The 15959-nt window shown below is 29.6% G+C and overlaps 3 protein-coding genes across 3 annotated transcripts; all 3 read left to right on the forward strand.

Annotated features, from left to right (window-relative positions):
* Nucleotides 1-312: 312 nt before the first annotated feature.
* On the forward strand, nucleotides 313-2888 carry LOC149884753 (uncharacterized). The gene is made up of 3 exons (XM_090096544.1): nucleotides 313-1985; nucleotides 2328-2440; nucleotides 2663-2888. Exons 1-3 carry the CDS (start codon nucleotides 1935-1937, stop codon nucleotides 2886-2888), a joined length of 390 nt encoding a protein of 129 aa, XP_089952670.1. The 5' UTR covers nucleotides 313-1934.
* Nucleotides 2889-6360: 3472 nt separating this feature from the next.
* On the forward strand, nucleotides 6361-8900 carry LOC149884754 (histone-lysine N-methyltransferase SETMAR-like). The gene is made up of 4 exons (XM_090094559.1): nucleotides 6361-6454; nucleotides 6509-7371; nucleotides 8754-8814; nucleotides 8863-8900. Exons 1-4 carry the CDS (start codon nucleotides 6361-6363, stop codon nucleotides 8898-8900), a joined length of 1056 nt encoding a protein of 351 aa, XP_089950685.1.
* A 5748-nt stretch (nucleotides 8901-14648) lies between these two features.
* Nucleotides 14649-15590, forward strand: LOC149884755 (uncharacterized). The gene has a single exon (XM_090094560.1). The coding sequence runs from the start codon at nucleotides 14649-14651 to the stop codon at nucleotides 15588-15590; it is 942 nt and encodes a 313-aa protein (XP_089950686.1).
* Nucleotides 15591-15959: the final 369 nt, after the last annotated feature.

Genomic DNA, 15959 nt, shown 5'->3' on the forward strand with positions numbered 1-15959 from the left:
ATGCGTTTCTCACAACAGCTTCTTGTTTTTAAAGTATGCGATTTTTGTAACTTCTTCCCTTAATAAATATTCACTTCTTGATTTAAAGCAAACTGTTTTACTTGAATTACTTTAGTTAACTATTTGAGATTAAAAAGTAGTTAAACAGTAGTAAACATTTTTATCAAGATTTTTTTGAACGTCATTATCAGGTATAATACACTGAGAGCAAGGTGGGAGACTATTTGGAGGATAATACTTGAAAGCCCATGCAATTACAGGGAAAAAAAAAAACAACATAAATTTCTGAACTTTTTTACATATATATTTTTTTTTTACAACAATTGTTTGTGCTAAATTGTACTCTTGTAAAAAAAACTTCAAGTTTATAATCAAGAAATAAAAGTTTCAGTATTACATTCTTTGGAGGGTATAAAATAAACTTGGGTGTGAACTTTCTTTTTTAAGTTTGTAATGTGGAAGAAATAACAATCAGATATGCTAAACTTTGACTCAAAATTCCTGTTGACCAGCGAAATAGGCAATTTAGAACTGTCAAGTAAGTCAATTTACTTTAAATAGTTAGGAAAACTTTAAAAACTTTAAAAACTTAAGAAGCAGGACATATCAAAAACCGAAAGTCAATAAGTGACAATACCTGTAATCTTAAAAAATGGTTAACTTATTTGAAGACTTTTTGAGTCGTGTGCTCAATACTTTCTACATAACAGTTCTGCGATTGACTAGTAAACATTTTTAGAAATTAAGCTGCGATTTCACAGCTTAAAACTTAAGTCGTAAACAGTTAGGTCAGAGTGACAAGGTACAAAATGTTCACTATATCAGAGCTTAATCACACGGATAGGCACAGTCCTGAAGAAACCTTAGCGATTCTGGGTTTTTTAATACTTTAATGTCTTTTTTAGAATTTTCAACCAAAACTCAATGATTTAACAATAGTATTTTATTTGAAATAGTTGAAGTCCACTTTGGCGGTTTTCAACAGCTTTCCAAAACGCCCAAGCTTTGACAAGGAATATTTACGGAATATATACAATTTTCAACAGTTTTCCAAAACGCCCAAGTTTTGACAAGGAATATTTTAGGAAATGTTTAAAGTTGCGAGCTGAAAGTTAAACCCAATTTAATTAGGAAAAAAATAATCTCATACAGGGTCGATTTTAAAAATATTAAACCACTTGCTGTTTCGTAATTAAAGAAAACAAAATTATTAGGCACAATTTTTTTTGAAGCAGGGAATAGAGAATTGGGGGTTTACCACGGCGATCTTTACTTTAGGCCTAGGCATCGTGCAAACAATATCTGATTAAATTCGTTTTAAAACTCTTATACGCAGCAATATAATTTCGATATTTTGGATTATTTTCACGTATTAAACGTACACTTTAAAATTATAAGATGAGATTACAATGGCATTAACTTGCTACATAAGTTTTATTGCTACATAAATTTTATTGTTCGAATCTTCGAATTTGGCCACACCGCAAAAATTACATGCAACTTGATGTGGTTTCTATTCTTTCAAGATTTTGGATTATATATAACGCTATATAAAACAATTGAAGTAGTACTTCAAAAAACTGTATTTAAATAATATACAATATAAACTAATGATTTTTTAAAAAAAGCTACGAACAATTAGCAAACAACTTAGAGATTTTTTTCTTTTACATTTGTATTAAATTGTATGTGGAAACCACCGTAAGAAACAAATTCACGTGAAGTTTCGAGTTTGTCATAGTATAAAAGCTACATTGAATTTGAAATAATTTCAAATTATTTCAAATTCAATGTAGAAAAAAGCTGCAATAAAAATTTCTAAAAACTCAAGGTTGGTAATTACTTTTCATTTAATGTAATTTTCATAAAACAACATAATAGTGCTTGTAAAGTAAATTGAAGTCATCTTTTACTATCTCCATCTTTTAGAATGAATGGTATTCATAAAACACCTGTCAAAAGACTATTCTCCTCAATTAACACAGGTATTTAGTAAAATATTTAAGTAAAAAAACACAATTCTTATATTTGAATTAAATTAAAAAATTTTTCTAATACTAAAATACAATACAGTATAATTTTATGCAACAACAAGTATACAGATCTGTTGGAATCTCCAGACGAACAGAGCCTCGCTTTTCCTTTGTCCCCTTCATTTCATTCCTCTTTCATACAAACACCAAAACAAAATTCTCTTTGTAAGTCCTCAACCACAGCTGCTGAGGTAAATAAAATGTATTCATACAATTGTTATTTTTAACCAATTTTTCAAACTGGTTCTTCTTTCTTTTACACTTTTAAAGATTAAATCACTTTGGTTTTTATAGAAGTGCTTTTGCTCCCAAAAGATGGATGATGCCACGAAAAAACTTGAGGATGCCACCAAAAAGTTGGAAGAGGCAAACAACAAAATAACAAGTCTTGAGAAAAAACTTGACGTGTAAGCATTCTAAAAATTATTTACTTTTTACATTTTTTCAATTTTTCAAACAAAAAAATTATGGCTTGAAAAATTACTAGATTTAAAAATCAAAAAACCTAGATTTCATTTTTTAAAAAACAAAAACTTAAAAAAAATAATTTGCATTAACTGTAAGAGAAAGAGACAGAGAGAAACTTACCTTATTACAGCTTTACTTAACAGATTTTTTTGTTTGTTTAGATTAATTTCACAGTTGAAGAAAACTAGTGAAAATGTAGCTGCAAGCAGTTTGCTTGATGAGTATATAAAAGATTACCCAGAAAAAATAAAAGATGAGATTTTGGGGCAAGCTGCAAAAGCAGCTTCAAGACATGTACTTGCACTGGCATTGCTAAATATATTTTTTACAAATGAAGAAATGTCACAGACTTGTTATAGCAAAAAAGTGCTGCATTTAAACCTTTAGACGACAGTAAAATTAATCAACTTAAAGAGGTTGTTTTCATCATCAAACCGCCAATTGAAAATGAAAATAAAACAAAACTTTGGAAAGAAATTTTTCAAAAAATCATAACTAAGTGCAGGTTTGTTCGGTTTAAGAACGCAACAGCCTGCACTTAGTTTGATGTATTTTCAATTTTATTTAAATATTTTACATTTAAAGAAATCTTTCTTTCCGAAGTTCTGTAAACCTTTTTGAATTAATTCTAGTATTTCGTCTTAATTTTTAAATGCAGCAGACTGTTAATAAACACTTAATTAAATAAAGACAAGTCTTTGAATTGTCTTCATTTAAAAAAGTATATTTTGCAATGCCTAATGATTTATTTATTTACTTTAATAAAATGTTACATAAACTTAGTTTCTTTCTCTTTTTTGAATCTACGCAATACTTCGGGAATATGCAGGAAACTTATTTAGTAGATTTAAATATAAACGTTCAATAAATGTCGGCAAGTCATTAGGATACAACTAACTTTGCTTAAACATTTCAATTTTAATGTAAAAGTAACTAGACGATTACTTTTTAAATATTAAAAAAAAATTCATCTTTACCCTACCGTTCTTTGGCGCTACTCGACTTTCTCCCCCCCCCCCCCCTATTTTTATGATTGATTCTGATAAAAAACTTTATGCTGATTAAGAATCGTATAAAAACATGGGTCTCAAAATCAATGGAAAGTGCTCTAATCTGAAGTTGAAAGTACACAAATATACGACAAATCTCTAATATTCGCCATCTTGAAAAATGATTTTTTTTGTTTTAAAAGTTATCTTTTAAAAGTACTAACAACCTGGTTTTTATATTCATAACAAAAACTTCTAATTATGGAACGTTTTGAGAATTCATTGACATTTAAATTTATCACGCAAATTTGGTTTAGCTGGGATCATTACTTTGTTGTCTAGAATATCTTTTAAAATTTTTATCAAATAAGTTGAAAAATCTTTTATTGGTTATATACTAAAATAAATTTAGCATTACTAAACTTTTTGCATTAAAAATGTACATATTTCAAACTGTTGATTTTTTTTCTAATACTTTAAGTTAACCCCCCGTGAAAAATTATTTTCATTGTAACTGTCATATAAAAAGGAATGTTTCAGTACTAACTGTCTAGTAAGTTTATTTATCTTAATATCATGGCCCTTCGAAGACCAACAATAAACGAATTTGACTCTCTTTCCTTAACAGAAATAGGAGCAAAATTCAAATACAACATTGAAGCTACAATCCACTGGTGCAGAACTTATGGTTTACTCGCCGAAAGTATGCGTTGTAGTAAAGTATGCGTTGTAGATTGATCCATTCTTTACCTGCACACAGCAAGTGAAGAATGGATCAATCGATCAGTTCATTTGGAGATGTCAAGTTAAGCGGTGCAAAAGAACCTTCAGCATAAGAAAAGGCAGCTTTTTTGAGAAATCCCACCTACAACTTTGGCAAATATTAGGATTAACTTACGTTTGGGGTAGAAGTACAGGTAAGAGTCGGGGATTATCAATTAGCGATATAAGGCAAGAGCTTAACATAGGAAGCGATGACACCATTGTTGATTGGAATCAATTTTGCAGAGATATTTGTGTCTCATATTTCATTAATAACCCTGATCCAATAGGTGGTCCAGGGTGCATTGTTGAAATAGATGAATCTGTTTTCTGTCGAAGGAAGTATCACGTTGGTAGAGTAATCCCACAGCAGTGGATATTTGGCGGATATGAACCTGCTACTAAAAAAGGCTTTTTAATTCCCGTCCAAAATCGCGACTCTGCAACATTGATTCCAATCATAAATCAATGGATACTTCCTGGCTCTATTGTCTGGAGTGATATGTGGGCAGCTTATAATGATTTGCAAGCTCCTGCATATTTACATGGCACTGTCAACCACACTCGAAACTTTGTAGAACCTCTGACTGGCGTGACAACAAATCATGTAGAAGCTATGTGGTGTCGAGCGAAAGCAAAAATCAAATCAATGATGAGACCAACTAACCGTGAAATGATAGCTAACTATTTGTCTGAATTTATGTGGATGCAGAGATTCCCCGAACATCGGTTTTTTCATTTTTGGGATCAGGTTGTGGTAGCGTATCCTGTTTGACTTCCTCGAAAGCTTACTGTGTGCATTAAACGTTACTAGCATTATAATTCATGCCGAGGACTGGGTAAATCAAAAAAACGGCTATTTTCATAGCCACTTACATTCACTAAAAACATTTTTGCAAAGAACATAAGGAATTCTATTTTTATTATTCGAAGGAAGTTTGTCTTTTCAATTACTCTTTCTTTATTATTAAAGATTTAATATTATCTGAGAATTGTCATAAAATCTCTTATAAATTTAAAATTCATAAAAAGGAATCATGTTTCGCAAGAGTAACACGCTTTATAGCTAGTTTTTCTGTCCGATTACACATAAGAAACGAAGCAAATGAGCTTGTACTAGAAAGTTTCTTATTTTAAGAGTACATTTTTTCAACTCTAATACTAAAAAGTAGTAAAAGTTGCTTAATTATCGAAAGTGAGAAAAAGTACATAAAATGAACTTTGAAAACATGTTATCACGTTTTATTGTCAGCTAAAATAGCTTGAATTCCATCACTGTCATATAATCCTAAGGTTTGTCCCTGAACAGAACACAAATTAGGAGATGTTCCTCGAACCTTAATAAAATAAGTTTCTTATCGAAAAGTAACTAAATACTAATAGTTTCTTAAGATTTAAGTACTACTTTCTTATTTTTTTTTAAAAAAAAAAGTGTATACTCGAGGGAACTTAGCCGTTCATATTAAGCCTAAAAAAATTTTTTTTTGTTGTAAAAACCGGGCTGGCATTTTTTGCTTTTGAAAATAAAACCAACCGTAGAATTAGTTTTTTCAAGATGGCGAATATTAGAGATTTGTCGTATATTTTTGTACTTTCAACTTCAGATTAGAGCACTTTCCATTGATTTTGAGACCCATGTTTTTATACGATTCTTAATCAGCATAAAATTCTTTATCAGAATCAATCATAAAAATAGGGGGGGGGGGGGGAGAAAGTCGAGTAGCGCCCCGTTCTTTTACATGGTGATAAGAACTAAGAAACATAAAACTTGTTACTAATTATTCAAATTCAGAAAAAACAAAAAATGATCGTTAGGTTCCGAATGTTCTTCGCTATCCCAACGTGTTATAAGTAATGTAAGTAATTGCAACTTAAAACAGAAAATGTGATTTTGTTTTATTAACTTGAACATTTACTTAGGTCGTTAGGAAAGTTCGTAGAACTTCATCTATAAAGATACAATGAGACAGGAAATAATTAAATATTTATATATCACTTTAAACTGCGTTTAATTATGAACATTTTAAGTACTTGTTGAAGTATTTTGAATGTTTATTAAAAAAGTTATTTAAATTTTACTATATACGTTTTCAAGAAAAAATTTAAAAATGGATAAATTTGAATATCGAGCATATATTAAAACCCGTGCTCTACTTGGAGTTTTAGCACAAGCCATAACCGATGAGTTGGTTTTAGTTCATGGTGACTAAGCTCCAAAATATGGTACAGTTGCCAAGTGGGCTACTTTATTTAAAGATGGTAGAGAGAGTCTCGAAGATGATCCTCGCTCAGGGCACCCTCAAACCACGTATACAGCTGAGAATATTGAACGTGTGCGAGCCATTATTGAAGAAAATCCTCATGCAACACATGATATAATTGAAGCCCTGACATCGATTAATCGCTTTACAATCAACGAAATCATTCACAACGCACTTAAAAAAAGAAAATTAACATCACGTTGGATACCCCACGAGTTAACCGATCAAAATCGCAAGAATAGAGTTGAGGCATGTAAGGAAAATTTAGCTCTTTTCAGAAACGGTCCATGGAGACTATGTGATATTATTACAGGGGGTGAGTCGTGGTTTTATTTGAGACAAGTTGGACACAACTCGGCTAACGCTAGTTGGGTCGGTGAAGGTGAAAGTCCAAGAACTATAGTAAGATGCGACAGGTTTCAGCCGAAAAACATGTTCTACATCTTCTTCAAAACAACAGGTGTTGTCCATTTGGGTTATGTTGAAAAGGGAGACACCATTACTAGCGAATATTATATAAAAAATTGTTCGAAACCTCTTATATGCGAAATAAATAAGCAAAGACCTAAAACAGGCACTCAAAATTTCAAATTTCTCCATGATAACGCTCGACCCCATGTGACTGAAACCGTCACAAATTGTCTAAACCAAGCTGGAATTACAATAATTCGCCACCCACCATACTCACCAGACTTAGCTCCATCCGATTATTGGCTATTCGACTTGATAAAAAAAAATCTTGATGACGATACTGACGTCGAAAGTCAAAAAACTCGCATAACGAAGCTACTTCAAAGTATACCCAAAGAAGAGTATAAAAAAACGTTTGACAAATGGCTTGAAAGGATGCAACTTTGTGTAGATAACGATGGACATTATTTTGAACATTTGATAAAACAAAATTAAAAAAAACTCTTCTTTATTTTTTTTTAGAGGGGAGTTCTAGGAACTTTTCTAACGACCTAAGTATAAAAGCATTATTAATATTGAAATGGAGCAACAAAACTACGTATTCATTAAGCTTGCGATAATGTTACAGTTATATGGCAATGGTGTCATAAATAAATTACAGACCAAAAGTCAAGTCAGTAAAAAATTTATACAAATATATTATAGCTAGCATTTCGCACAGCATAGAACTGATAACCTTTTGCACCGATAGGAGATTTTCAAAATAAAATCTTTCAGAGATTTTCTGAATTTTTTTTTTTTTTATGATGGCTAAATGGTATAAATTTTTATATTGAACGTTTCTAAGTTTCTTAACATTGAATAGTACGATGTTGAATTACAGGAGAAAAGTTCAGCCACGAGAAAAGAAATGGTACACTATATTAGATGCTTATTTTATTAGCTTAAAAAAACAACTGCCGTATCAATAAAAGTGCGTCACATTTGTCTGATTTACGATATAAAAGTGCCTCACATTTGTCTGATTAGTTGTTCACTTACTTCTGTGAGCAAATTACGAGGAAAATTTTTCTTAAATTATGAAGATTTAAACTATAGAATATTAGAAATTATCAAAAATTTCGTGCTTGATTAACATACTTCAACAGTCTTGAGTTTCTTTGGAACAAACTCGCATGGTTTACCATTTAAGCTTCTACGTTGAGTAATGACGTAACTTACACAGCTGCAACTTCTGTAATTGAAGTAAGTTGTAAATCTGGAGTAAATCTATCAAAATACAAATTAAAAAAAAACTATAACAAGATAAAAAAGAAAAATTAGAAAAAAAAAAAAAAAAAAAAACACGGATCCGGATAAGACAAATTTCCGAACAACATAATGTAAGTAAAATAGCTGTGTAAACAATTAACCGGATCCACCCTCAGCAGTTGTTATATCATCATTAAAATGCGTTATTTGCATTTTAAAAGGTATAAATTTATACGGATCCACTTCTGGATGCGTTTAAATTTTTGGTCGCGGTTAGCTACTGTGCAAGTATAAAATGGTTGCGCTTATCGTAAAATGTGAATCCATACATACATACATACATACATACATACATACATACATACATACATACATACATACATACATACATGCATGCATGCATGCATGCTTGTATTTATGTGTGTATACACAAGTGTCAGTACTTTAATGTTGGAAACAGTTAATATTGTTTATTTGAAACTTTAACATACAAACGTGTATTGTAATAGATTGAGTTTTTAAATTAATTTGTTGTTTTTTTTGCTTAGATTGTTTCTCCATTTTCCTTTATATTTTAGAATGCTTATGCTAATGAAAACCTCATACTTTTATCTGATTCCGAATCCACTCCTCAAGTTAGTAATTTTTATATTTTTATTTGCAATTTTTAATATTTTAAAATTTCAGTAATGATTTTGTTAATGGCAATAAATGCGTATGAATAAGTTATTATAAAATTTAGAGTAAGAGACAGTCACTTCCTTTAAAAGATAAAAAGTCCTATCCACAGAGAAAAAGAACTCAAAGATTTGAAAAGAAAGGCTTGCTAGATGATGAAATATGCTACTTAAAGTTTATATATGTTGAAATAAATTTGTATAAAATAAATGAAGCACTATGTAATAATGAGATGCTAATTTATTCTAACTATTTATTTTTAATGGTGAATTTGAAATGGTTGTTCCTTACTTTATTTTAGGAAGGAAATATTCCATGCCATTCTCCAGATCATTCTACAGATCATTCTCCAGTCCTTTTTCTTCTTGCTTATTTAAGGTCAAATTCCAATTTGGATACCAAGATAGAAAATGTAATTTTTTCTTGTGGTAGTGTTTAATTTTAAAAATTGTTCAGTTAGGAAACATTTTCAAAGAAACGTTTGATAATTTTTAAACTTTTTTTCTGTTAGCCCTTAATTCTTACTTCACTTATCTATTAACTTAATGAGGCAAGGGTTTTCTTGTTTTAGATATTACAAAAGTTTGATATTCCTAAAAAGGATGATTTGATTAAAGGAAGAAAGCACAGAAGATCTTTCTTTTTACTTCTAACCGAACTGTATTCAAATATTATGTCGAGCGGATTTTGATGACGTATATAGGACCCGAAACTTTACTGCTGAAGAGGTCAGAAACTGCCTTGAAAAACAGCCGTGGAAAGTAGACATTTTTCAAGAGCATGACGAACACTTTTGGAGATTTTTAGTTTTAAATATTCGAGAAAGACTTAGAAATGCTTAGAAAAGAATCAAATTTTAAAGCTAAAATCGTGGACGGAAGATTCTAAAAAACTGTTTACCTGTCTTCAAACCATGTAGTAAAACTTGTCAAAATTTTAATTTTGTATCTTTAAGTTCTAAAGTTTTCTTTCGCTTAGCTCCTAACAATTTTTTTCGCTAAGTTCCTGATATTTTGTTTTGCTAAGTTTTGTTTTACTAATATTTTGCTCAGCTAAGTTCCTAATATTTATTTCGCTAATAAAATTTGTAATAATATTTGCTTTTATAATTGTATTTATTTTTTTCTCTAATAATTGTTTCGCTAAGTCCGTGCACTTAGCTGGAAAAATTAAAGAACCTAGGTCTCTTAATTGAAATTAAGACTTCCTGATTTCAAAGCGTAATAATACAACCACTTTTGTTCATGACGAATATTTCAACCAAAAATACGAATAATTCAACCAGTCGCTTAATACAACCAAAATACAACCAAAATACAACCTTTCGCTGAATAATACAACTATTAAAATCCGGAGGCGCAATAATACAACCACTTGCAGGATAATACAACCTCCGTAATAATAATAATAAAAATAATAATAATAATAATAATAATAATAATAATAATAATAATAAAAGTAATAATAATAAATAATAATAATACTAATAACAATAATAATAATAATAATAATAATAATAATAATAATAATAATAATAATAATAATAATAATAATAATAAAAGTAATAATAATAATAAATAATATTAATAATAATAATAATAATAGTAATAGTAATAGTAATAATAATAATAATAATAATAATAATAATAATAATAATAATAATAATAATAATAATAATAATAATAATAACAATAAATAGTAATAGTAGTAATAATAATAATAATAACAATAAATAGTAATAGTAGTAATAATAATAATAATAATAATAATAATAATAATAATAATAAAAACAACAAAAGTAATAAAAATAATAATAACAAAATAATACTAATAAATTTTAAATAATATTAATAACGCCAAAAAATTTCATTCGTCATCTGTAATTCTTGTGATTAATAAGAAATATTTCTCGAAAGAACGAGTTACTATTGGTAAAACCTAATAACTTGTTACAAATTATGGAAAAAAACCTATTTCGATTTTCGATAGAATTAACGAAGACCAATCAATTCGACGAATATATAAGGGTTTAAAAAAGAATAGTTTTTTGACAATAAGTTATGAGTTTTAGTAGTCGACGTTCACTCGTAAACATGCGCAGCAAGAGAAATTGTTACACTCCTGTAACCAATGATTAGATCACAAGTTGCAAAGTGTTACGATTATGTATTAACCAACTGTTAAACAATTGAAATATTGTGTGCGTTTTTCTATTTGTTCTTACATAATTGTGACTAGATAATTTACAACGAACTAAAAAAGATGCAAATAATAAAGTTTTTAAAAAGGTATGTTTTTGAAGTAGGAACAGCTATCTAATTGACTAGTTAATTAGAAGGCATCAAACTAAAGACAGCTGGGACTTCAATTGACTTTTTTGCAAAAAATAATATGAAACTTTCCTAATCAATTCCAATTCAAGGGGAATAAAATATATTTTCAAAGTGAAGTAATAAACAGTAGATTATATGCGCAAAAACAAACATCGAAACCTATCAGAGATATTTTTTACATTATGAAAACACGAAATGCGGCAATTAAAAGGGAGGCTGATCATAATTAAAAAATATAAAACACTTTTATTTCAGAAACTGAAAAAAAAGTCTGCCTCATTGACAAGAAGAGTTAATTTATGGCTGTTCCGCAATTTTACTAAAAGGTAAAGAACTTCGCAGACTTAAAGTCATCTATAAGAAATGAATAGAGTATTATATATTTTTGAGTTGTGAAAATGATTTGGGTAAATTATCATCTTTTAGTACTTGCTTCAAGATTTTCTAAACTGTTGATTCTTGTAACAGTTAACTTACTAATAAAGTTCAAGAAAGAATTTTAAATTGAGATATCAAATGACTTCTTAAAGATACTATTGAAGATTAACAACAATTTTAAAAAAGCTCACAAAGGAATAATATTTGCGATATTAAAAATGAGGCAGTTGTTAGTAACACTTAGTTTCCAAACCAGAAAACTTAAATTTAACTAGTGATATTTTGCATAACAGTTTGAGGAAGTGAAATCAGATTTTTAGCCTAACTAAGAGTGAAAGTGGAAATTGGATTTAAGAACAATTAAGTAGAAGTAAATAAATTAAGAACGGGTTAACAAAAGAAAAGCAAACAAAGATTCTAATACCTTTCGAGTAACCTTTTACTGTTAAAAAGTTGTTATGAAGTTTAAAAGTCGTTAAGTTAATAATTCATCTGCTTAATAAGTCGGTAAACTTAGAAGTTGGTTTCTATCCATCACTGGAATTTGACTTCATTCTTTTCAAAATGTTTCCGATTTTCTTTAATTCTCATTTAAAAAACGTGAAATTGACTCCTTGAAAACGTTTAAATAGCCTTTAGGAGATATCATAAGGCATATGTGACCGAAGAAGACTGTGAAGAGTAAGTGATAGAAAGGTATTTCTTATTTTGAAAAGTTTTGTGTTAGACAATTCGCGAGGTTAGAATTATTTTGTTCTATCTCCAAGTTTAAACGTTGGGAGAAAGTTTTTGATTTTTTCTAAAAGTAAAAATTGTTTAAAGTTTTAGCTGTAATTTAAAAAAACAACAACAACTTATGCTTTAAATAATTTGTTTAAGCAAATTATTTAGAAAAAAATGTGTAAAATAAAGCGTGTTTTAAATGGTATTATTGCTAACTAAAATTAACAACTCATTTTCTCCCAACTTTTAAAACGGGAGATAAAACAAAATAATTCTAACCTCGCGAATTGTTTCTTGATTTTTTAAGGAGTATTTCAAAATTACTGTAACTTAATATCAAGAATCTTAAAACAGAAATAAAGGTAACCCAGGTTGAGATTACCTAGTTATAAATGAAACCCATTTTTAAGTTATGTTTATTCTATATTTACTTTCATCTTTCAAATAATTGGAAATGTTTTCAAAAACGAAAATGTTTAAAATAAAAAATAGACGTGGATTTCAGTTGAACATTGAAGCGTGAGCGTTAAAAAAAAAACACTTGTTGATTTTTTAAAAAAAGTTTATGGGTCTCATTATAAATTTTGCCTAATTTCTACATTAGCTACTGTAATGTGTAAATTCGGAAACCGAATTTCATGGCATATAAATTGAATTTCTTATAAGTTTCAAACTTTGGAAAATTTTTTAAAGAGATGTAAAATCTTTTATTCACCTGTAATTTAACGTAGTTGACTGGATTACTTACAAAAATAAATAAAACTAACAAAAAGTTTTATTTATCATTACTGTCATAAACACGTTCTCTTGGATTATTAGTACAGTGCACAAAATTAAAACAAAGTATAATTATCAACTAAACATCTACTGAACATGGTTTTACATTAAGAAGTAGAGAAATTAATGCTTTTTCTACTTTAAAATTATACATACCACATCAAAAGCTACATTAACTTAAAACTTTATATTTAGAAATATTTTTAACTGTTTCCCGAAATTCTGAGGACTATTGAAAATGAGTTCTACGGTAAGCAAATTTTCTTTTTAATATAGTATTATTATATAGATAAATTTTCATATAATAACTAGGATAATAACTAGGGTTGAACTCATCAATTCTTGTAAAATTTTCAGAGAGCAGAAAAGGTCCGAGGGTATAGATTTGAGAAGCAGCCATCAGTAAAAACAGAATGATCTCTACTTACTTTGGTAAAAAGAATGGACGAGGCAAAAAACATATTTTATAAATCCTCACTTTATCAATATTTAGTCATCATAATTCTTTTATTCATAAAAGGGACACCGCTGTCGATTGATATGCTTCTTTCCAGTGATTTAAAACAAGGCAACAGCTTTCAAAACTCTAATAATAGAGTATTTAAATGTCCTATATTCATTCTCAGAATATGCCTTCAAGGTTCTCATATAAAGGAAAATTAACCATCATTCGAAATGTGACATTTTTTGAAACTTTAATTGCAGTTAAAGGCTTTCTGTCCATATTAGATTTTTCCCTACTGAACAATTATTAGATCGTTAGATACTGAATTAAAAGATCAATATCGATTAAAAGACTTTCAAATTTCCAATACATATACTTAAAAGCCCGATTTTCGGGCCTCCGCATTTTTAAGAAACTTAGGAACTGTTCGGCTGCATATGTAATGAGTCCCCGAAAAGATAGAACGTCTAAGATAAGCACTAATTAAAGCAGTGTTTATATTAGCTTTATAAAAGTTTATAGCGGAGTTAATATGATATCCTGTTAAGGAATTTAAGAAAGTATAAGGCGCTACTCGACTTTCGCACCCCCCTTTTTTTATGATTGATTCTGATAGAGAATTTTATGCTGATTAAGAATCGTATAAAAACAAGGGTCTCAAAATCAACGGAAAGTGCTCTAATCTGAAGTTGAAAGTACAAAAATATACGACAAATCCCTAATATTCGCCATCTTGAAAAGTGACTTTTTCTGTTTTAAAAGTTATCATTTTAAAGTACCAGTAACCTGGTTTTTATATATTATAACAAAGATTTCCAATTATGGAACGATTTGAGAATTCATTCATATTTCAATTATCACGCAAATTTGCTTTGACTGGGATTATTACTTTGTTGTCTAAAATATCTTTTGAAATTTTTATCAAAGAAGCTGAAAAATTCTGTTTATTGTTATATACTAAAATAAATTTGATAGTATTAAATTGTTTATATTAAAAATATTTATATTTTAAACTGTTGACCTTTTTTTTCACATACTTTTAGCTAACCCCCTCGTAAAAATTTATTATCATCATGCCTGTCGTATAAAAAGGAATGTTTCATAAATAGATTTATATTAAGTTCGTTATCATAATTATCATGGCCCTACACAGACCAAAAATTAACGATTTTGACTCTCTTACCTTAACAGAAATAGGAGCAAAGTTCAAATACAATTTAGAAGCTACAATTCGTTGGTGCAGAACTTATGGTTTACTCGCTGAAAGTATGAATTGTAGTGTATGTAACTTGCCCTGCACACAACAAGTACATAATAGATCAATCGATCAAATCATTTGGAGATGTCCAGTTAAGCGCTGCAAAAGAACCTTCAGTATAAGAAAAGGCAGCTTCTTTGAGAAATCCCATCTACACTTGTGGCAAGTATTAGGCTTAACATACGTCTGGAGTAGAAGTGCGGGTAAGAGTCGGGGTTTATCAATTAACGATATAAGGCAAGAACTAAATATTGGAAGTGATGACACGATTGTAGATTGGAATCAATTTTGCAGAGATATTTGTGTCTCATATTTCCTCAACAACCCTGATCCAATTGGCGATCCAGGGTGTATTGTTGAAGTAGATGAATCTGTTTTCTGTCGAAGAAAATATCAAGTTGGTCGGGTAATCCCGCAGCAGTGGATATTTGGTGGGTATGAACCTGCAACAAAGAAAGGCTTTATAGTTCCTGTCCAAAATCGCGATGCTGCAACATTGATTCCAATAATACATCAATGGATACTTCCTGGTTCTATTGTTTGGAGTGACATGTGGAGAGCATATAATGATATGCAAGCTCCTGCATATTTACATGGGACCGTTAACCATACCCTCAATTTTGTAGATCCGCAGACAGGCTTGACAACAAACCACGTGGAAGCTATGTGGTGTCGAGCCAAATCTAAGTTTAAATCAATGATGGGACCAACTAACCGCGAAATGATAGCTGATTATTTATCCGAATTTATGTGGATGCAGAGATTTCCCGAACATCGGTTTTTTCACTTTTGGGATCAGGTTGTTACAGCATATCCTGTTTGACTGCTACCATTTATAGCTTTTTGTGTGCATCAAATGTAACATACACTTATAGTTCATGCCGAGGATCTTGTATTTCAAAAACGGCTATTTTCATAGCCACACAAATTAATTAAAAACAATTTTGCAAAGAATATTTAGGAATCCCATTTTTACTACTTGATGAAAGTTCTTTTCAATTACCTTTTTAAACAATAACTAGCTGGTTAGTATCTGGCGCTCCCCGGGATAAAAAAGAAAATCTCCAAAAAATACTTAAAAAGATATTATAGAAAAAACACAGTTACAACTTTTGCTACAGATACTTGCCTCCTAGGGGAATCCTAGTTAATAAAGTACCTCCCTTAGGGTCCAAATTCTGGGACGAAAAGC

The sequence above is a fragment of the Hydra viridissima genome, unplaced genomic scaffold (assembly GCF_058129835.1).
Source record: "Hydra viridissima isolate aposymbiotic clone 2 unplaced genomic scaffold, HvirCarnegie_v1 scaffold_8, whole genome shotgun sequence".
Classification (NCBI taxonomy): Eukaryota; Metazoa; Cnidaria; class Hydrozoa; order Anthoathecata; family Hydridae; genus Hydra; species Hydra viridissima.